The sequence below is a fragment of the Perna viridis genome, chromosome 4 (assembly GCF_037379345.1).
Source record: "Perna viridis isolate PV_CMFRI_1.1 ecotype Kerala chromosome 4, ASM3737934v1, whole genome shotgun sequence".
NCBI classification, from domain to species: domain Eukaryota; kingdom Metazoa; phylum Mollusca; class Bivalvia; order Mytilida; family Mytilidae; genus Perna; species Perna viridis.
The window spans coordinates 35,363,707-35,385,972 of NC_142448.1; the positions used below are offsets into that span (position 1 = coordinate 35,363,707).

The following is a 22,266-nucleotide window of genomic DNA, read 5'->3' on the forward strand; positions in this document are numbered from 1 at the left end:
AATGGTAGTGTGAAAAAATTTTTATTATTTTTTTTTTTTCCTAAAAAGATTTTTTTTTCTAAAATTACGAAAAGACAGTCTTCTGAATTTTACCTTGATTACCAAAAATGAAGATGACTTCAGGTAAACATTTTTAAACAACAAAATATAAAACCAACTTTTCCATACATATTGTTGCGAAATTAGGTAAAAATACATTCAGTGCTTTTTACTAGTCTGAAATGCTGAGCTGAATCTTTGTTGTGCTAGCTAACAGAAGCAACAGCCCAGACAGCATGCCATCTCACTCGGACACATTATTCAGACTGAGTCAACCAGTTGTCAACAGTGACTACCGGTTTTAAATCTTTTGGTGTGACATGGTTGTAGATCAAACCGACAATAGTAAAAGTTATCACATAACGATAATGGCAAAGTCATGTGATTTCTTGGACTTGTGATCAAGGTACTAATTTAAATAATCTCTTATCATTATGACCCCCATTACCCCCTATTCTATTTTTGTTAGGACTGTGTGATGAAGGCATGTAAAATAAATGGCATTACTTTTTGTCATTATTTATTTATTGATATGCATTAAACTTCTTTAAAAGATAATATCTAATTTCAATGCCAATACAGTACAGAGGGTCATTTTGGTATGGTGCTAATTTTGGCATATTTCAGCAGTCTGCCTAAAAATGGCAAAATAAATTCCACATTATGTTTTTACCATGGCTCAAGAACTTCAAGTGCAACTATTAGAAACACAAAATTTTTTCATACATCTTTTTGCCTCAAAATCGCCAAATTTCACTTTCGCCAAAATAACCCACCATACAATAACAGATTTTTTTTCAATGATGCAGTGCTGACAAAAAACAACAAAGGTCATACATGGTAAATTTACAAATATGTATAAATATAAAAGTATATATGAATAAAATATTTACCTTTAAAAGTCTACTGAAATAAAAATTAAACAAGTCATATTACACAGGAAAAAGTTGTTCCATTTTAAGGATATAGAATAAGAAAATAAAAATACAAATTATTAAAATGCAAGGCACATTAACAAAACGAGCACTGAGGTTGAAGATAAATAGACAACATACAAATACAGAAAAAAAATGCGTTCTATAAAAATAAAATAAGCTCAAACATGTAATACCCTGATTTAAAGGGGCAAGTCCAGGAAAATATAAATGCAACGGTGCACCCAAAACGTCACGACTCTTTAGTTGGAATCCTTCCAAGAAAAGTAGAGTTAGAAAACACTATCAGGCGTTGGTCTGGGAGTAGGCCAAAGTATCAACACAATAGCTCAGCCACTAGTGACATACTTTGACCCAATTCTGCAGCCAGGTATTCCAAAGTCTAGAGGGGAGGGGCTCTACCACAAACAACAGTTGGTTTCCTAACAACTACAGCTAATAATAGATTTCAAGTGGTTTATAAACTCCATTGTATGTACATTTTCTTGCATGCCACAATTTAGAAGAAAAAATATGGTCATTAAAATTGCAAAAATTTGACTCAAATAGAATGACACAATGCCTTGCTTATTTAAAATCACTTAAATTGGAAGAAAGGAAATTGTATCAATCAGAACTAGAAAAAGAGCACCATATGACATGTTTTATAGTCAAGTTCATTTTGTTATTGCACTGGTTCCTATCTTTAATTTTTCAGTTTATCTACTTCTTGGATGGCTAGATATTTTGCAGTATCTCATCATTGGGCCATGTGATATGAACTAGTGATATGAAAAAATTTGACATTGTGATTGGTTATATTGTGTTTATAATGCAAGTAAGTCGAAAGCAACCTTGTGATGTTTTCTACATTGTTCTCCCGTAACAAATGGTAACATCATAGACATATGATTGCTAAAATTTTCACCATGGCAGACAAAAAATGTGTAATATCAAGCCACCAAATTTTCTAGAGGAATCATTGAGAACAAGGTTTAACAACTTATGAAACTAGATAATTTGCAAAATATCAACTCTCGTTATTTAATTTCAACATCATAACAAATTCGCCAAGGCTCATTTATTATGATGTTGAGATCAAATAACTTGAGTTGATTTTTTTTTATATTTAACTTCCACTCATTATGAAACCTGATACATGTAATATCAAATATAGAGCCATTCTTCCAAGATACATAAAACAATCCATATAAAATATGGTACTTTTAAAAAGTGAAACTGTTGTCAATTATAAGTTGCCTGCTTGACTCCTTTTATTGCAAAAAAAATCAACACTGGTATCATTTCCAAATATAAATATTAACATAACACTCAACAATAACACATAATAACGCATAATCAATAATGAAAATAAAACTTTGTTTTTGCCTACAAAAATGTAAGTCTCCTCCTGTTCAAAAGAGTCTGACTTCCACAAAATTCAATGGATCATAAATTCCTGGTAATATGCAAGTACATCATTAACACATCCTAACTACCTATAAAGTTTCATGAAATCTGGTGCAGTAGTTTCTTAGGAGTTACTCTTACAAAAGTGTGACAGACAGACAGACATGGCAAAAACAATACATCTCCCACCAAAGGGGATACAATAAAATACAATAAATCATTAAGAATGAAATATATAAATCTATAATCTAATATAAAGAGGTACAACATGAGTATACACCAAACTGCCAATAGTAAAATGACAAAATACACAAAACCAACAAATCTAATATGACACGCTTCAAAACTCTTTAGACCACTGCAATGATAAAAAAGTGATAAAGACATGGCCAACATTTTGTGCAACACATAGGCTGCGTCTAATAAAAAATATAAAGAAACTGTATTTATATCATTGAAATACCATAGGCTGGCCATTTATGTCGCTACTTCACCAATTTAAAACAATGTGACATAAATGGCCAACCTGTGGTAAAACAATGATGAAATGAAGTTTCTGTGATTTATTTCTTAAATAACTCAATAATATTAGATAACAATACTTTACAGAAACAGTGAAGGTACTTGTGTTTATATGTACCAATTTTTGAGGTTTAGGGAAAAACTTCAGTTAATACATTCTTGAATTCATGGATCTGTTTTTTTTTTGGTTTCCCAAATCTATAAAAACCCCACCAACAAACCAACAATAATACTTTCTCAGTAAACAAAAATTAACACATGTAAGGCAAGATTAATGGTGTAAAGGCAAGAACTTCTCATTTTTGAGATGAGAATATTTCTATTTATATAAACAATGGTTTGTGGTGTCACAAAAACAAAAAAACAAAAACAAAAACAAAAAAAAACTGTCATAATGGCAATCAAGTTGTACTGCGTAGGTTTATTTACTACAAAACTGATTTGTAAGGAAAAAAAAAGAAATACATGCCCATTTTAGTACATGTATAATGATACACTGAATCCTGCCTAAATCCAATCCTTTTTGACAATAGAATTTGTTTGGAATCAACACTGGTGATCAGTTTACCCAAGTTCAAAACACTGGTACATTTCAGTTGACATTAAAGGACTTAAAAATGGCTTGGTCAAGACAGGTTTTAATTTATTCAGGGTTTGGTTTAGACAGGTTTCACTGTATTGGTGAATTTTTTAGAAGATCTCTTCAGCAAAGTCTTATTAAACTCAGAATTTTCAAAATACAATTTAAACAGCATGGCTGTAGATGACCTTTCACCTTTACTTTTATTTCTATGCTGACATCTATCATAACGGAAATAAAAGATTAATCAAATAAAAAAAATCACATTTACCGGGACAGTTGACATGAAAAAAAATTGTCAACATAAACCAAGTTGCACCAGCAGTAAGTATAATTTTCTTTCTTGCATTTTCTCTTACTTTATATCATTTTTTACTTCAGCTTCTTCCATGATACTTGAAAAAGAATTTACAATTTATAATGTCAACACTTTTTCACATTAACTGTGATACAGAAGCGTAACATCCAACCTTCGATTGATACGGCAGTGGTGAGGAACTTGTTTTAATCACTTACTGAGTAATGTACCCCATTTTTAAATTTTTTTTTACAAGAATTTCAGGAAATGCATGACTTACCAACAAAAATTATTACTGCTGCTCCAGTGTGACATTGGTCATCTTTAAAATAATGTAAATTTTTAAAGTCTTGGAAAAAAATCACTTACTTCTCAATTAATGTGCGATACTTTTGGTCTCAACTAAAAACCAGTAATATTTAACAACAAATTTACTATTTTCTCATTGTTCTTATTTATATTTTCTTTCCAAGAAATAAATTTAGCGCACCATAAATATTATAGAATTCCAGTATATACTGGAATTGTATAATATTCACAGTACACTAAATTTAACTATTTTACAGTGGAAAGAAAGCCACACAAAATTTTTAACACAATATAACACTTAACTATATTTTGAAACCCACGAAACTGATACCGGTGAAAAAAATCACTTGATATTAAAATTAATACGATTACAGAATAGCCAAGATGCTAAAGAACAAAACCATTTTCAATGACATTATTGTGTCAAATTTACAGAAGTATCACCATTTAAAAGAATAACACCACTTTTGAACATTTCAAAAGAACATCAAACAAAGCCCAGTCATGTTTGCTGTGATACTTTCTTTCTTGACTTAAAAACTAAGAAAATTCTATATGCTTGTGCATATAATTGGTGGCTTTGAGATTGATCATGATAATGTTATAAAGAAGTTGTAAACCAATTGTTCTTAAGTTTGACTTGTGCTTGTGTTTTTTATACATTTTAAGATGCATTTAGCAATGTTTCAGTGCTAAATTTAATGTATTATTAAAACTATGAATGAAAAGATTTCATTAAGGAATGTCCTAGATATTGACTTTTGCTGAACCTTAAGACACAGGAACAATCAACACTTCAAATCTTGTCTTCCATTGTCCATTGACTTACTCCATAAAATAGATTACATTTTCCCCATTACTGAACTGTAGCTTGGAGGTGGGTCATAATTACCCTCCTGGTGTGAAGTATTGTATGGGGAACTTGCTCCTCCTGTACTTGGGTTCTGTATTTCAGGTACTTGATCTGAAAAGAAAGCAATAATTATTGATGCATGCACATTGAAAAGATTTATATATAGTCAAGCAACCATATAGGGAAACATCTATGAGACAATGACTCAATTACTAAATTAGAGAAATAAAAATAAGGATACTATCTAGCATTCAGCCCAGTTGACTTGGGCTGACCCTGTAATTTTTAAAAAAGATGATTTCAAGCTACTTTTTGGTATTTTTTCTCCCAATTATTACAAATTTCATCAAAACAAATTTTTCAACAAATAGGGGATTATACCCCTGAAACATCTCACTTTATTCCATCAATAGTTAGAACTAAATTTACTGGTAAATGACAAGCACTTCTTATCAGATGTTTAAAAAAAAAACACTCATAATACAATTGAGTAATTATAAAATTTCACCAGGAATACACCCTAGCTCTGTCATTATAAAATTTCACCAGGAATACACCCTAACTCTGTCATTATAAAATTTCGCCAGGAATACACCCTAGCTCTGTCATTATAAAATTTCGCCAGGAATACACCCTAACTCTGTCATTATAAAATTTCACCAGGAATACACCCTAACTCTGTCATTATAAAATTTCACCAGGAATACACCCTAGCTCTGTCATTATAAAATTTCACCAGGAATACACCCTAGCTCTGTCATTATAAAATTTCTCCAGGAATACACCCTAACTCTGTCATTATAAAATTTCGCCAGGAATACACCCTAACTCTGTTAAATTAGAAACAACAGTGATACTTGTATAAATTTTCATGTGGGCCCAAATTTGTTTTGAGGGGCAGTTTTTCCTTACTATGAATCCAAGGAAATGTAAATGAAAAACAATTCTTTAACTGTGGGTCAGAATATTTTTTTCCTCCAGAAGCTTGCCAAATTTTATTTTGGACAAAAAACCAAAAGTCCCCCTCCCCCCTCACCAAAAAGAACAATGATAAGTGACGAAGTTAGATACTGGATGAGACACCCAGAAGAAAGAAGCTTATACAGAAAAAACTATACAAATTTAAAGGACTCTAAAAAGAAAAAAAATAACTGAAAATGAACACAGGATTGAGACATTAATAATTTACAGGGCATATCCTATCATGTAGAAGCTTAAGTAATTCAAATAAAGGTACATGTAATTTTTTTGTTGAAAGAAAATTTTGGAACATTTTATAGGTATTGTGCAGTGTCCTAGAATTTTTTAAAACTTTTGATTTCTACAGGAAAGCTCAAAATGAAAATATGAAAATTAAACAATGTCTCCTTTCCAAACTTAATTAAACTTTTAGGAAATTCCACTAGCAAAATGGGAAGTGGAGCATCATAAATAAATTTTTCCCACCAAAATTTCACTTGCCCTGGGTGACGGTACTTGATAATGCTCTGCATAAAAAAAGATGAAAAACGGAACAAAACATGGACAAAACAATTTCTTAACAAGCATTCAATAAGACCAATACACAGCAATGACATAAATGTCCTCCCCCAAATATAAAAAAAAAACACAGCAGTATAGGAGTGACCATATATCCAAGCTTGACATTAAGTGTTGGATTTAGAAAGGGGAGTAACAAGAACAGAATTAAAGAAAATTTGGGGGGGGGGGGAGAGGGGAGTTGAAATTGTGAAAAATGAGGAATTTTTGCAAAACAACTGATTTTTTCCCAATTTAAGGATGTAAACTATATCTGCTCCAATGAATCAACACCTCATAGAGTATCCTCTAATAAGTTCATCTAATGATAGGCATATCACAGGGCATATGAAAATTTAATTATTTTATTGTAAGCAAAACAGTTATTTTTATGTTGTAAATTTTGTCATTCTAGGATTGAAATTGCTCAGGAACATGACAACATACTTCTCTCTGACTGTAGTACCAAGGAATGTGCAGAAATACACCGTAACGAGGATCTTATGAATATTGACTGTGAAACTCATAAGACAAAGAAATGTGTTTATTACTGCATTGACTGTAGGAAGCCCATTTGTGTAGACTGCATTAGAAAAACACATTATCAACATGGACTTGAAGATTTAGAAGAAATTTATAATAAGAAGCTCAGAATAGTGAAATAAAAAAGTAGTGCTGGCATTTCCTTATTAAAAAACAAGAAGAAAGAACTGCAAACTTACCTGAAGGAATGTAAAGACAATTTTGAAAATACAAAAGAAAATATTACAATATGTGAGAATGAATTGCATCATACTGTGACAGAATATGCACAGCAACTCAAAAAAACAGCTGAATACCATGTTAAAACCAACAATGGATAAAATACATGATGAATTCCAATACCTTCAGAAACATCAGACAGAAATGCAAGAAAGATCAATTAAAGCCCTTCAGAGTCATAGAGCAAAGGATATTTTTGAAGTTAGTAATCAATTGAATTCAGTCATCTCCAATAAGCAAATACCTAAAAATAGTGTCAAATTTATTGCAGTAACGTGATTTTGTTCCAGATAATGACAACCAAATTCTTTGAGAAAATCTATCATGTACCAAATATTGCAACAAATAAATTATATGAGACTGACCAGATCATACCACACAAGCTACTAACTCTGACGAATGATGATGAGAAACTCCTTGGAGGAGAAAGAGATGGAGTATGGAAAATACAGAAAATAAAATTCGACGAAGAAAAAATTATGACAATGCAAGAATGTGATGTCAAAGTACCAGTTTATAATATGGCCATGTCTAAAGACGAGTTTCAACGAATAATAGTGAACTAAAAGTGTATGCTAAAGATGGTAAAATTAGACGATATCTGTCGTTATCACCTCTTAAGATACTAGGAAAACACATTAACAATTACAATGAAATATTGGTAGGTCTAACAGGAAGTGAAACTTTCAGAGAACGTTGCACAAAAAGTAAACGAAAAGTAATCCTCCTGAAACAATATGAAAATGATATAGTGCTAAGAAATCTATGTTTTCAAAACTGTGGTGGAACTCGACTGAAACTCCTAATATTAAGCATACATATGAACATGACACAAACAAAAAACGATTATTTACCTTTCCACAGCGCATCACCACCTTTCAATACAAAATTTGTGTTATTGACTTAACAATGTGAAAGGATTTTTGTAAAAAAGGCAGAATATTAACACTTACAAAAGAAGGTAAAATTGAATGCATTTATGAAGGAAAAGTACAAAAACCATTTTACCCAAAGGATTTAGGAGTTACTTTGCAACAAATGATAGTTATTTTAGATAACATAAACTAAAATTTGCATATTCTCAATAATAATGGACAGGAAATAATGTGTCATCCACTTGGCTGTGGAGTACTACACTTTTTCTGTACGAACATAGAACAATTATTGATTGGATGTGAACAGAGACAGCCAAAATGGAACAAAGGGGTATGTTGAAGTAGGGTCTATAGAATACAAGCTATATTCATTAAATTCTAAATTTGTTGAGGAAAATAAAAAACATTCTGTGATCCATATGAAAAGTACCTAGAATTCAATAAACATGTGTTGATGGACTTTCTTTTTGTTATGTTCTTTTTTTGTTTTGTTTTTTTTTTTTTTGGTCTGTTTTTGTTTCTTTAGGGGGATTATTCCAGGCTATTATTTGCTTGTTTGTCCCCAAATTTTGCAGATACATTGAAATGGAAACCATCTCTAAGGACCTCACTGTAGCCTCATTAAAGTCAATTATAAACATTATAAACATTTTGGAGGATCAAAAAGATACAGAAAACTTAAGATCTAGTTTCATGCCAAATACCAAATGCGAAACAAAAAAAGACAACAAAGTTACAGGCACAAATCTGTACTGCAAAATTGTTAATTTGACTTTGATGTCAAAAATCAAGGTCAAATGTCATCAATCATGGTATGTGACACATCATCTAGAGCTGATCTACTTTCATGCCAAATATCAAAAGACAACAAAGTTACTGCTCCAACATGAATCTGTATTGCAAAATCATTAATTTGACCTTAAGGTCAAAGTTCATCTACCATGATACGCAACACATTGTCTTGAGCTGATCTAGCCTATGCCAAATATCAAAAGACAACAAAATTACAGCCCAGACACAATTTGTTATTAACAGACCGATAACTATAGGGCATCCTCCATATATCAAAAGCCTACACCAAAAGACAACAAAGTTACAGCCCAGACATAATTTGTTACAGTTTGACTGATTACTACATGGTGTCTGCCACTAATCATCAAACAAAGGGAGGGGTGTTCCAACCCCTTAACCCCCTGGACCTGATACTGATAAGAACTTGCTAATAAGTGACAAGTATGCTCGAGTTGAGGGCTAGATAGTGTTCTCTTGTTATGAATCATGTTTCATCACCTGAATTTTACAATGTAAAAACAAAAGGACTTATAGATTGTCCTTTTAAATATGAAGTCCCCCTTATTTACTTTACTGACTTTACATTTCACAAGCAGCACATGTCTTACAAGTACTTCTGGAGCAACTAAAAGAACTCCTGATTATGAGGGAGCAATCATTTCATTTCAGGGATGGGGCTAGGATCAAATTCTGTTCCCTTGATTTTCTTTTTCAGTATAATTCTGACTTGAACTTTTATTTTTTCTCTACGAGCCAGTCTGATTTTTTTATAAGATTCTTTTTTTTTCAACTGACTTGTATCCTGCCTATTCATTCCACCTGGATTTTTTTTAACCAAACCGCATCTTTCATCTTTTTGATTTTAAATTTGATCCTAGCCCCTCCCCCACCCAATAAAAATAAAATAGTTGCTCCCTTGATGGGGTTTATGCTATTCAATCATTCTGGGTGTACTTTTTTATAGTTCTTTTGTGTTTTTGGTATTCAAGTTGTCCTCTCCAAGGATTTCGCCTGGTATGCATTTTAAGTACATTTAGTATTACTACTTCTTCTTTCCTCGTGTCTTTCAGATGTACGAGGACCTTATATATCAGACCTAAAGAAGCAATAATAGACACTGCACACTGTGGAAGTACTTTTATTCGTGGATACCAATTTCGTTGACTAGGAAAAAATTATCAGTTTATAGATTCTTTAATTTGTGGATTTGACAACTCTACTATACAAATGAATGGGAAATTTCCTTTTCATTGGGAACCAAATTTCCACAAAAACCACCTGATGTATTTAACCATATGATGCCTGTTGCCATGGAAATTGACTTTCCCGCCAAATATTGAAAATTATCCGCTTTGGATGAATTTGGTTTTAAGAGTAAAAATGTGATGGCAAGTGAAAAGTTCTGTTTTGTTTGTTTGTTTGTTTGTTGGGGTTTAATGTCCGAGCAGCAATATTTCAGCTATATTCAGACGATGAACATGAAATTGATGATAAAATGAACATGAAATGATGAAAGGAAAGAGAGATGGGACACAAGGACAATGGGGCCAAAATATTTTGATTTCCACTGGAAACAGGGAGAGGTGGGTAGGGTCAGTCAATTTAGCCCTGTGGCGAAGCCCTATGGTTCCTACTCCGAGAGAATACCACAGTATGGTTCTTTAACGTGCGAGGAACGTGGCATCTTCCCCAACACAGTGCACCACTATGGTTTGCGGTCAGGTTTTCCGTATTATAGCCTGACAACCCCAGCATGTAACACACCAGAGGTACCCCATTCCACCACCTGTGGCACACATCCCAGTTGCTCTGTGGGCGGAGCGCCCTAGCCCCCGGCTAGGGTTCTGAGCACTATTTAGTCACCTTTTACGACAAGCTTAGCGCTGCTGCAGGCCTATTCTTTTAACACCCGGACCTTGACGTGACTCTATGTTTTGAGAATATTAAAAAGCTGCTGCTGCCATGACAACTGATCTTCCTGCCAAATTTTCAAAATCCTCTTATTTGGATGAAATTTTCTGTGGGGTAAAAATGATATTTATAGTGCAAATTTTATGTCTTAAGAAGATTCAAATGTTGCTGTCGCCATGGCAACTGATTTTCCCCCCAAAATTTCAAAATGCTTCAATTGAATGATATGCAGAATCCAAATATTTAGTTGTTGAGTCTCTTTGGAGTCACAGATGAGGCCAGTTTTTGGAGCCCTTTTCGATCATTCAGATCATAACCATTTCTTGTTAAAAGAAATATTACACCATAATTCTACAGACACGATTTTACAAAGCCAACAAAAAACTTGATTGGTTACAGTCCTTTAAATTTATTTTGATTATTGGTGGGTGTTCACTGTTACTGCCATGATTTGAGAAAGTAATGCCCACTTGCATGATGTCAGTGATAGTAGTGATCGATAGTCCATTTTCATATTTACAGTGCGCAAGCCATTTTAGCAAATTTTTTAAAGGGAAGTAACCCATCAACACCCAATAACCAGAAAGGGAAAACGGTAAACATTTTTCTTGGAAATTTAAACTATTTCACTTCGGTAAGTACCTGAATGGTTTGAAATAAGTTGTTTAAAATTATCCAAGTACTTACCGTGGCTCTAATAAATTGAATATTTGAATTTGAAGTCTACTGCTGTCCATTGCTCCAATTAGACAATAAACCAGTCTTTTGGATGACATATTTGTAAAGAGTTACTCCCCTTCGCTTAAAATCTTAAAAAATGCAGCTAAAGTCAGGAATATGAAAAAGGAACATTGAAAGTCACAATTCCAGCTCCTATAAATTCAGTTCTACTTCTTTCAATTTAAAGTGGAATGGAATGAACTGATTAAAGATAAAGCCTGTTTCTTTGAATCACTTTGAGAGGGTGTAATGGGCCATTGGCCCAAAAAATGCAATAATGACCAAAAAATATGGGGGAGGCATGAGTCAATGGCCCATTTTCCTGTGTGAAAATAATGTATCATTCATACAGTTGTCCCATTGTAATATTTGAAATCACCTATTTCATGTCACAAGAATGGGTCACTGGCCTAATATGAGAGAATTCAAGTTATCTCTGGGGTATTTTGGGCTACAAAAAAAAGATATTCATGAAAAAGAAAGTAAATATACAGTAAAAAAATTAATGAAATGGAAAAATCTAGATTTGTGAAAAAGTTGACTTCATTTTTAAAAGAGAAGAAAATAATGTCTGAGACTAGTACTAAACCTAATCAAAATAAACTTTACCTGAAGCATGATAAGTTGGCTGGCATAAAGACCATAAATCTACAGGGTAATGGCTTAAAAGGTTTGGGTATAAAATAAAATTACTACATGTACCTGATAATTGTTGCCCAACAGGATACTGCCCATACGACTGATATTGTTGCTCAAGAGGTGGAGCAGATGGAGCAGGTTGCCCACTCATAGGATATCCTTGTCCAGGTGGTTGAGCAGCTGGATATTGTTGACCAACTGGTGGACCTGCCAGAGACTGTTGCCCATAAGGTAGATATGATGAAAATTGTTGCCCAGGTGGTTGATTCTGTTGAGTAGGTACTGGAGAGTACCGGCCTTGTTGATTGGTGTTGTTAGGTGCTAATTGTTCACTGCCATCCTGTCTCCCAGCTGCTGATCCTAAATATCTTAAATCATTACATGCTTCTTTCTGAGCCATCTTCCTCTTATAACGCACAGCACAGCATATGATCATAAAAAGCAAAACACACACTACAATGCCTGCTATAATCCCACCTAAAAATCAAATGGAAACAACATAATTAAAACATGAATAAAATGATAAATGATGCAGCATGATATGACCAAAGAAGTTGTACATTTAACAGTTCAGGCAAGTATAGACACAACATTTAAGCTTCTAACAGACCAGAATTTGGAATTTAATTAAACTTTTGACAAATTTTAAAATTTGCAATTAGACATTTTCTTTATGACCCAATTCATGAGTCAATAATTTATAAATACGGTTGACAATCAAACATGTCAAAGACTAATTAGTCTAGAGTTTAATTTCTGTTGAAGTTTTTTGACTCAATGGACCAACAAGATAGCATGCAGCAGAAAACTTATATTCTAATCATTATCAAAACTAGACAAAGGGATGCCCCTGCACTCCATTTTAAAACAGCTACTGCATAGTGTTTGGTTGTCAAAATTCATTCATGAGAAGATTGTAGTGTCTTAGAGACACATTTGATGCCCCCGCATGTATTTTCTGACATATATAAAAGTCAATTTAAATTTACAAGCTTAAATTCTTTAGAATGGCAACAATTTTATTATCAGAGAAAGAAGTTGAAAATGTCCTGATTTGATAGCATTGGTCTACAGGAACAAACACTAAATCTAATGTAGATCCACTGTTGTGTGTAGGATCTTCCACTTAATGTTTATATTCTTCATGATTATTCAAAATTATTTACTTATCTGTGGGAGGAGTTATCCAGAATAGACATGCACCTATTTCCTCAAAATGGTGACAAAATGACTAAGTCTAACTATCCATGAAAATGTTGAATATTGATATAAATCAAAACCCTGATAATATACACATCTCCAATCTATATATAATCATTCTGCAAAGTATCAACTTCCTAACCTAAATACTGTAGGAGGAGTTATCCTGAATAGACATGCACCCCATTCACTCAAAATGGTGACAAAATGTTTAACTATCCATAAAAATGTCAAATATTGATAAAAATTAAAACCCTGATAATATGCACATCTTCAATCCATATATAATCTTTTTGCAAAGTACCAACTTCGTACCGTAAATACTGTAGGAAAAGTTAAGCGTAATAACTATAAACCCGGAACCAATTAAGGGAGATATCTCTGTAAATGACACTCAAATATAATAGAATCTATTGGATTTTCAATGTTGATTATCTCCTAAGAGCAGGCAGATTTGAACGAATAATTACACATTTCATAGTATAGACCCATAAAACAATTTCATTATAAAAATAAAAATATGTAGCCTTTTTTGGGGCGTATCACATTTTTCAGATTTTGCATGATTCTAATTAAGACAGCTACTTAATATGTTGCATTCATCAGTAATAATCTGACTTAATGCATATCTACATACATGTATGATGACTTAACTTCCTATACTGTTTCAACAAAAGCCACTGAATGGTTTTGGAGAAGTCACGGTGCTTACATAATGTAAAAGCAGACAAAGTAATAAGCAGTACTGCCCTTGTGATACATGTATATATACAAGAATTATTCTGGATTTTGAACAATGATAGTGTGAAAATGTTAGCTTCTATTTCTAATTTGATCCATCGCATGAATATAGCTGAAATATTGTTGCTCGGGTGTTAAACCCCAACAATAAATTAATCAATCTAATTTGATCCAGGAGAGTAAAATCTAATGTCTCTGACACTAATGGTGACAGCAATAAAATTTATCAACCTGATGAGCTAGACGAACTTGAATCATTCCCTATATAAACTGGAGAAACTTCAATTCGGAGAGATGAGGAAGTTGTTCGAATGTCTTTGTATTGAGGTTCTATGTGCATAAAAATCAGGCCATCATCATCACAGTACTGTATTGGAAGACTGTCACCACAAGAATACCTCTGAAATGTAAGCCAACAAAAAAGTTACTAAAAACAAAAACAAAAATCATTAAAAAACATGAGAGTTTATAAATTTTTGAACAATCGTAACAATGTATTTAAAATATATGTATTTCACTTGAATTCATTTTTTTAACTGCAGTTGCTTTTCAGTAGTGCATACAACTTTCTGACAAAATTGATCTTTTCATAGTTATATTTTCAGAAACTGAACATGTAACAAATAAACCCCTAACACTATACAAACTGGGGCATCAAAATAATAGATGATGATGTTCACATATGTTGTGTACGTCAATCATCTCTGTAACCTGTTTTCACATTTTGGCTCCGAATTTGATACCTCTGAAATGTTCTTCCGTTTTCATGATTTTGATGGTTTGTTATGTTTTTGCAGATAATAATAAATGTCCCTCCATTTGATGCTTGTTACTTTTTGTGGCTATTTATAAATGACCTTCTGCCTCCATGCGTTTTTATTCTTCTTGCCAATGTTGATAATGTCTGTCAATTTCGATCCTTCATTATAATAATGTCCATCTTTATCAATGCATTGTTATCTTATTCAGTGATATTTATAAATATCATTTTTTTTGGCTGATACTTATGTGTGTTAGGCTATCTTCAAAAGTATAACGCTAAATATTTTTAATGTAATTAATTTTTCATTTTTAACACATTAACATTGAAACAACATGTTGCACGCTAGGTTGTGCAACACATATCCCAGCTCAGCCATTTCTGTCAAATTAAGACCTACTCTAAATGGAAAGCAGAGACATGGTGCAAATCTGCATGCAAAAGCAGTATACCAAATATCTAAGCATTCTCTCCAACAGAAACAGAGAAATCAGTTACAGGAAAAATGTAACAGAAGGACCAACAGATGGACTGACAAGCTGATTGAAATATAGCCCGCACTTTAATCAGTGGGGGTATGATTAATACTAATTCTAATATGACGTCTTCATATCGTCAAACAGTATATGTCGGTACAACCCCGCCTTTAGCACCTGTGCACTGTCTCTTTTCTTTCCATGTCGCTTTGAGACAAAATACTCATTTAAAAATGTTTATGCGATGATTTAACGGCTGAGAGGTTATCTAATACTATACTGATACTGATATTTATTCAATAGATAGTTTACTTGGATAAGTGATTTATTTCTTAATAATCGAACTTCCATATGGGGGAGGTTAAACGGAACAGCCGTTATTTTGGCTACGCTTAGGGAATTTTTTTGTCAAAAAAATTACTGTATTTGTCATATTAGAAAAGAAATAAATCCTTTCGGGGGTAGATTTGTACTCATTTTAACATGGGTGTGGCACTTATACTCTTATTTAACACCTCGCCGTCACTCAGTGTTAAATAATCGAATATAAAAGCTGTACCAATCTTAAAATGAGTACAAATCTACCCCCTCCATGAATTATTTCTTAATCTTTCTTGATTAAATTCTTTTTTCTTTTTCAACACACTTGTACAAACAAACATACCTTCACATTCATAGAAACTCCCCAATAGAACTTCAAATCATTAAAACAGTCAAACTGGAACCTTTTAACATTTGCACATAATTTGTAGTCCTCTTTCATTACTTTGAATCTGAGGGTACAGTATTTTGGATAGGTATCTCCATTCCACTCAACTATGAATTTATCTGCTTCTGTATAAAGATAGTGTCTGTATACATCACAGTCTTTTTTATTGAATCCAACTGTTGAACAGAAAGTAAAAAATTGTTTTATAAATTGCTTTTTGCCTTTTTGACAAAGGTGTAGGGGCATTAAGCTATGAATATTGCCAGTAAGTATCAACTTCGTTGTAATAACATAAAAGTTGTTCATAACATAGTAAAATATATAAACATAAGGAAAAATAATATTTGGTGACATTAGTTCATTGCAACAATGTCATAATGGTGCCACAATTTTATGTCGTTTGGCAAGAACTGCTTAGAATTGTAAAACTTGTTGGGTGTTTTTTGACATATTTACATCCAGAATACTATGTCCACACCAAAATACAACTTTATATCTTTACATATGATAAACTATTTAATAATGAATGTATTCACTGAACGGGAAGATATATCTTCAGTGTGGACACCATTTCCTTACCAAATAATGATCAGAAAGTGACAAAATAGTACAAAATTTGACAGAATATCTGAATTCTGGTAAACTTCAAGCAATTTTTCTGTCCTTTCAATGGAAAAATTATCAGAAATCTTTATGTTTTCTCATTTGTGTTAGATACAAGTCTCCAAATCCACAATTAATTCATTCAAAATTGTATAATTAATTTTCAGCTGAATTTTAGGCCAATAAGACCCTTTATCGCCCCTTCTTCTATTTGTGCAAAAGTAAAAAAAAAATCCCTCATCTTTATCAAATTATTGTTTTTTTGGAAACTACTGGTGGACAAAAGGAGACATAAATACAAACAGACAAACACATATTTTTACATTAAAACAGACAGTATCAAATAATAAAGTGATGTTTGTCTAAACTGGACCTCTTTCAGACACTAAGTACTTATCCATTTAAGAATAGGGCAAAATGTATATGAGGTGTGGCACATGAAGGGAAAAAAACGCAGAGATTATATTGCATTAAAAAATTAATTATACCTGATAACCACCAGAAATAATCATCAAAGTATTTGTAAAATTTGCCTTTTTAAGATATTGATAGGTCAAAAACAGTGAAATGCACTACGGAAAAATGGCGGGAAAATTTTCCCACACTTAAATAGCTTTTTGGTTGTTTTCTAGATGTCCTGAATATATTTTCAGCAAAAATGACTATATTGAGGAAAATGATGTGCCACCCATTGCCTGATTCTTACTTAAAATTGGTTGATTGTGAATGATTTTATGCGATGATATCCAATTGTCAAACAACACACATGCTATGTATAACGCTCTATAATTTCAAAAGGCCTATCTGCAGCAGTTAGTAAGAGAGGAAACAAAATTCTGCTGCTGTGTGGAGCTTAAGGATTTCCATTTCACATCATCCCATGAGAATGACAGACCATTTTCTTCTATAGCAGAGGCAGGTTTTCATGTCGAGTTTAGAATTTCTTTTTTCACCCCATGCAAAAAAAATATTCTTTTTTTAGCAGAAGACAGAGTTATAAAATTTTTATTTGAAAATCCACATTGTACAGTAATCAAATATATTTATTCAATTACATGTACAATCATACATCAAATGATTGTGAAGTGAATTTCAATTGAATAAAAATGTGGCTTCATTCTGGTGGATTTAATTTGTACTTAGATTTATAAAAAGATGGTCTGCCATCGTCTGCCATGAGCTTCCTTTCAAGGTGAATAGATACAAGTTCATTTTCCATCCTGGCTTTGAATTGCGATGAAGACTACAATTAGAACTATTCAGTTTTTCTTGTTACACATTTTTTCAAAGTGGCAGAAATAGCCAAGCAGTTCTGATTCCAAAGGCTATAGCTTATTATGAAAATCAATTATGGGTTAATTGAAAATTTAAAGCATGTGCTACTGATATGGTGGACATCTTTAAGAGAAAGACTGTTTCTGTTATATTAGAACTGAAATATCAGTACATGTATCACAATAATCAATCTTAAATAATAGATTTAGGATAGATCAATTGGCAAATGCAATATACATGTACCTGCATGTCATTTGTTTACCCCTTCATATCATAGGGGATAAAATAATCACCATAAAGTGCTTATCTACATGTATAAAAAGCAAGTGATAACTTGAGATGGTGAATTTGAGTCACCACAAAGATTTCTATGAATGTTTGATAAATTTATTGAAAGTAATGCTACATTCCTTGATTGGGCCCCTCTGACCATATTTAAATGGTTACTGGATGCCTTTCAGCTTTATGCAAGTCGATTTTTGCCTTACACAATCTTCCCTCCCCCCCCCCCCCCCCCACACACACACATTTCCTCCACCAACCATTATCACTGAATCAATTTTTTTTTGTACACTACAAAGCATTTAGCACTTACTGAAAAAAACCTGCATTTTCAAGTTTCATAGTACTTTGTATGTACTTGTAGTATAAAAAAACTTGTCTCTACAATACTCATGAATACTGGTAACGTGATACTGTCTATTTTCTGAAGTCCTCTTATATCAATGGATTTTGAACAAGTTTTAACATCTGTCAAATAGTTCTTTATTGCAATAGATCAGGCCTAGGTTTCATAAAAAATCTCAAATTGGTATAATCCTCAAATCCCTGATTTTTACCTCAATTCTTTAATTTCATGTGATTTTGAGTTGAGTAAGGATTTGAGGTTAACCCAACACAGTTATGGTTAAGATAGATTTCACTCAATCACAATATATTACTTACTTGTAGGAATTGTTGCCAGAACCTCATTGTGCCATGTCAAAAACATTACAATAACTAATGGAAGGGCTATGTATTCCATGCTCACAGTGCCTACAAATTCAAAATCACAATATTACTGTTTAATCTGTATATTCAAACTGTGAAATTAATGACCAAATCACTGCTTTTACCCTTTGGAATTTCAGTGGATAATGTGCAATCTTGAAGATTTTCACCAACTGTTGATTTATGCTTTACTTTCTACATGTTCAAAATCTCTGGACAACCCTTGTTAAATCACAAACACTTATTATTTAGGCTAATCAAGGTTTGATGTTGAATAAAGCCTACTTTCACATACACTTCCATTCGGGAAAATTTCTTTATTTATATTAAGGTAAACTGGGGTCAACAGGCGTAAGATCGTAGACTTTGCAATGGGAGCCAATGGAACAAATTTTTTAATCGACCACTAAAACACATACTAAGAATTCATAAATAATACATAAATGATAGTTCATTTCAGATATTTTTTCTGTTTAGAGACATACAATGTATTTCCACATCGCTACATGTTAAACTGTTCTTATTTGCTTTCAAACCAATATCCTTTCTTTGTCCAATATAAAACCATATACGTTTCCACCAGATTTCACATAAATGGCAAACGTGAAAGTCATCTATTATTTTAAAAGTTTGACCCATTCACATCAAAATTACCCTTTCTCTTAAAGGTAAATGACTACATTTCCAATGTGTAGAAGCCTTGCATTCAGGACATTCAGTCTTTCTTATTGTTTGGCCAAAAAAAGTGTGTTTCCAGTCACCTGAACCAACCACCCTAGCTTTTACTGCTGATTCTAGACTTTTTTGCCAAATTGAAATAAAATAAATTAAAAATCAACCATTAATACTTTTCTATTTACTTCCACTTTTTCAAACACTCAGAGCTTTCTATACCATTATTTGGTGCAGTCATTATAGTAGCAGGAGTAAATACATGTAATAAGGTTTTGAGAATTTGAATTATAATCAGGTTAAGGGGGTATTAATATGAGGGAGGCATTGGCCTTAGGTGTGAGTGAAACATGAAGTACTAATTTCCTTTTATAAGAAGTAGACCATGTCATTCATCATTTTTGTAGAGTTTGATTAGGATATTTTCATCAGTTAGAGCCGGCAATGAACATTCCAGATATTTGTAAAATTATTGGTAAAATAGTTCCAGGTTTGGCATAGAAAGCAGGGTTTTGAAAAAGTCTGAGTAATTCCAATCAAATATCATGGACATCTTTGAGATGCCTACGCTGCATTTTTTTTAAACTATTTCTAAAGCTTCATTAAGTCATTATGTACTGTTTTGCTTGATGAAAGTTTCTCAAGTGTCAGTATGATGTTTTAAAGACGCATTGGGGATCAGAAACAAATGTGTTTGATGAGCATCCTTAAAACAGAACTTCTTACGAACTTGAACTGAATTTCAAATTTTGTGCACCAGTAATAATGTGCTCAAAATAGTTGTTGTGTCCATAACAAAATTTTAAGTCTATGTTGAAGCGTGTCAAAACATGGAGTTTATATAACTTATAGATATGCACAATAATATTGTGTGCACATCAAGGGTCCAGAAATTTTATTTCACCACAATACTCTGTCTTTTACAAAATATCTGAAGGAGTAAACAAGTTCGATTTTGACCACACTGGAATGTTCTAACATGTAAACAAAACATAGTATCTCTTAGACTTTTTCATCACATTGGCAAACAGCCGAAAACTTCTGCGTGATGAAAAAAAAATCATTGATTATATATAAAAAATCATGAATACATTCTGTATTTTGATTTAAATGGGTTGTTGACTTCTGTGGTAAAAAAGTTCAATTGATAAATTAATAATTACAAACTAAGACTGATTGGTAGTTTCAGCACCCTGTGCATTCGTGTACCATAGGCAGGAAAATGATGGATTTGTCAATCTTTTTCTTAATTAAGTCAAATAATTAATGTATGAAAAATCTCCAAGTCACTTCAATAAATTTGTATACACAATGATGCTGCATATGTACTGTCAATTTAATTATGCAATCTACTAATCAGTTAAAGGTAAATCACAGTCACAGGTGGCTGCACATTGGTTAATATTGAAGAACACCTATAAATTTAATGATCCCTCTAGGGATTCAGCGCTTGAGATATTTTGTGTTTTGACCACCATACGGTAAGTTAATTTCCAATTAACAATTAGGAGACAGGATGTTTATTAATTATACACCAATAAAACCACGCAGACTATAATTTATAAAATATAAGGGTTGACAATTTTGTTTTACCTATATTGGAAAATTGTGAGAATCGTCAGTCATTTGCAAAATTTGTCGGTTTTGCCTGACCCTTTGTAATGTGTTATCATAACAATTTGCACTCAGCGAAGCTTTTTATTTTCAAAACTTACCACACTATTTCTACACCGCCTACATTAACAGGTAAATGCGTTTCTTTTTCATTAATTCAGGGGTCAATTATATATTGGGGGTTTATATGTGCAAGGGAATGAAACAGGCAGTTTTCAGGATTCTACCTGTCTCAGTATTTAGCGACAAGAGATGTCAAGTAACAGATGAAAGCGATAAAAATAAATAAGACCCATCGAAAGTCATTCTGGGGTCACCGAACCGAATCCTTAATTTTGAAATTTTATCATCTTTTCTCCTATATCATATGTATATGGGTAACTACAGAAATCAAAATTTTCTACTGGACCGAATGAATTTTCAGTAGCTACATGTAGGTCAGCTTTCGATGGGTCTGGAATGTGTTCAAATAAATTTTCAAAATAAAAAAATTCCATATGATATCAGATATTTAAAAACTGTAATAAGATGCGAATGTGTGTCAGAATACTGAACATTTACGTGTCAGACAGATTGGCAATGCGCCTGAATCCCTGGGGGGAAATAGTAATGGTTCTAGTGGAAATCAAAAGAATGTAATCCACGGACAAAGACCAGACATGGAAAACAGACATACACAACAAAGAATATGAAATAACCAAAATAATACGTACAAAGCAACTAAAGTAAATGGGCAATTCGGACTCCACTAAAAACTGGGAGGATGGACTAGGTGCACCGATAGGGTAAAATGTAGTTATAATCCCTTTAAGGATTAGGGTAGCTAGTGCAGGTTAAAGACCACCAATTCAACCAATGAGCATTTGGAACGTACGCAAAAATAGTCCTACGCAGAAATTACCCCTATTCCTCATAGTGCTGTGAAAAAAGTTCTCATCTCATTTAAAAAATTTAAACAGTTTCTGAAAGGAAAAACATTTCTGTACATTTTATAGGTGCATTTTGCTTCTTGTGATGTGAAGCCTAATCTCCATAATGATTTCTAAATATACCCCTATCTTGTGAAAACACTGGGATTTCCAAT

At 32.7% G+C, this 22,266-nt stretch overlaps 1 protein-coding gene across 1 annotated transcript; it reads right to left on the reverse strand.

Annotated features, from left to right (window-relative positions):
* Positions 1-542: 542 nt before the first annotated feature.
* On the reverse strand, positions 543-21,380 carry LOC148619889 (uncharacterized). The gene is made up of 6 exons (XM_088580283.1): positions 21,284-21,380; positions 18,852-18,941; positions 15,984-16,204; positions 14,315-14,483; positions 12,206-12,619; positions 543-5,036 (listed from the first exon to the last, which is right to left on the reverse strand). The coding sequence occupies exons 2-6, from the start codon at positions 18,928-18,930 to the stop codon at positions 4,915-4,917; spliced, it is 1,005 nt and encodes a 334-aa protein (XP_088436409.1). The 5' UTR covers positions 18,931-18,941; positions 21,284-21,380; the 3' UTR covers positions 543-4,914.
* Between the last annotated feature and the right edge of the window lie 886 nt (positions 21,381-22,266).

Bases quoted from the DNA above. Each gene is read 5' to 3' on its own strand.
- LOC148619889 (XM_088580283.1), bottom strand. From the start codon at position 18,930: ATGGAATACATAGCCCTTCCATTAGTTATTGTAATGTTTTTGACATGG. The intron at 12,620-14,314 runs GTTGATAAATTT...TTTGATTTTTAG, and splicing joins AAGTTCGTCTAGCTCATCAG to GTGGGATTATAGCAGGCATT. The intron at 5,037-12,205 runs GTACATGTAGTA...CTTTCTTTTCAG, and splicing joins TGTTGGGCAACAATTATCAG to ATCAAGTACCTGAAATACAG.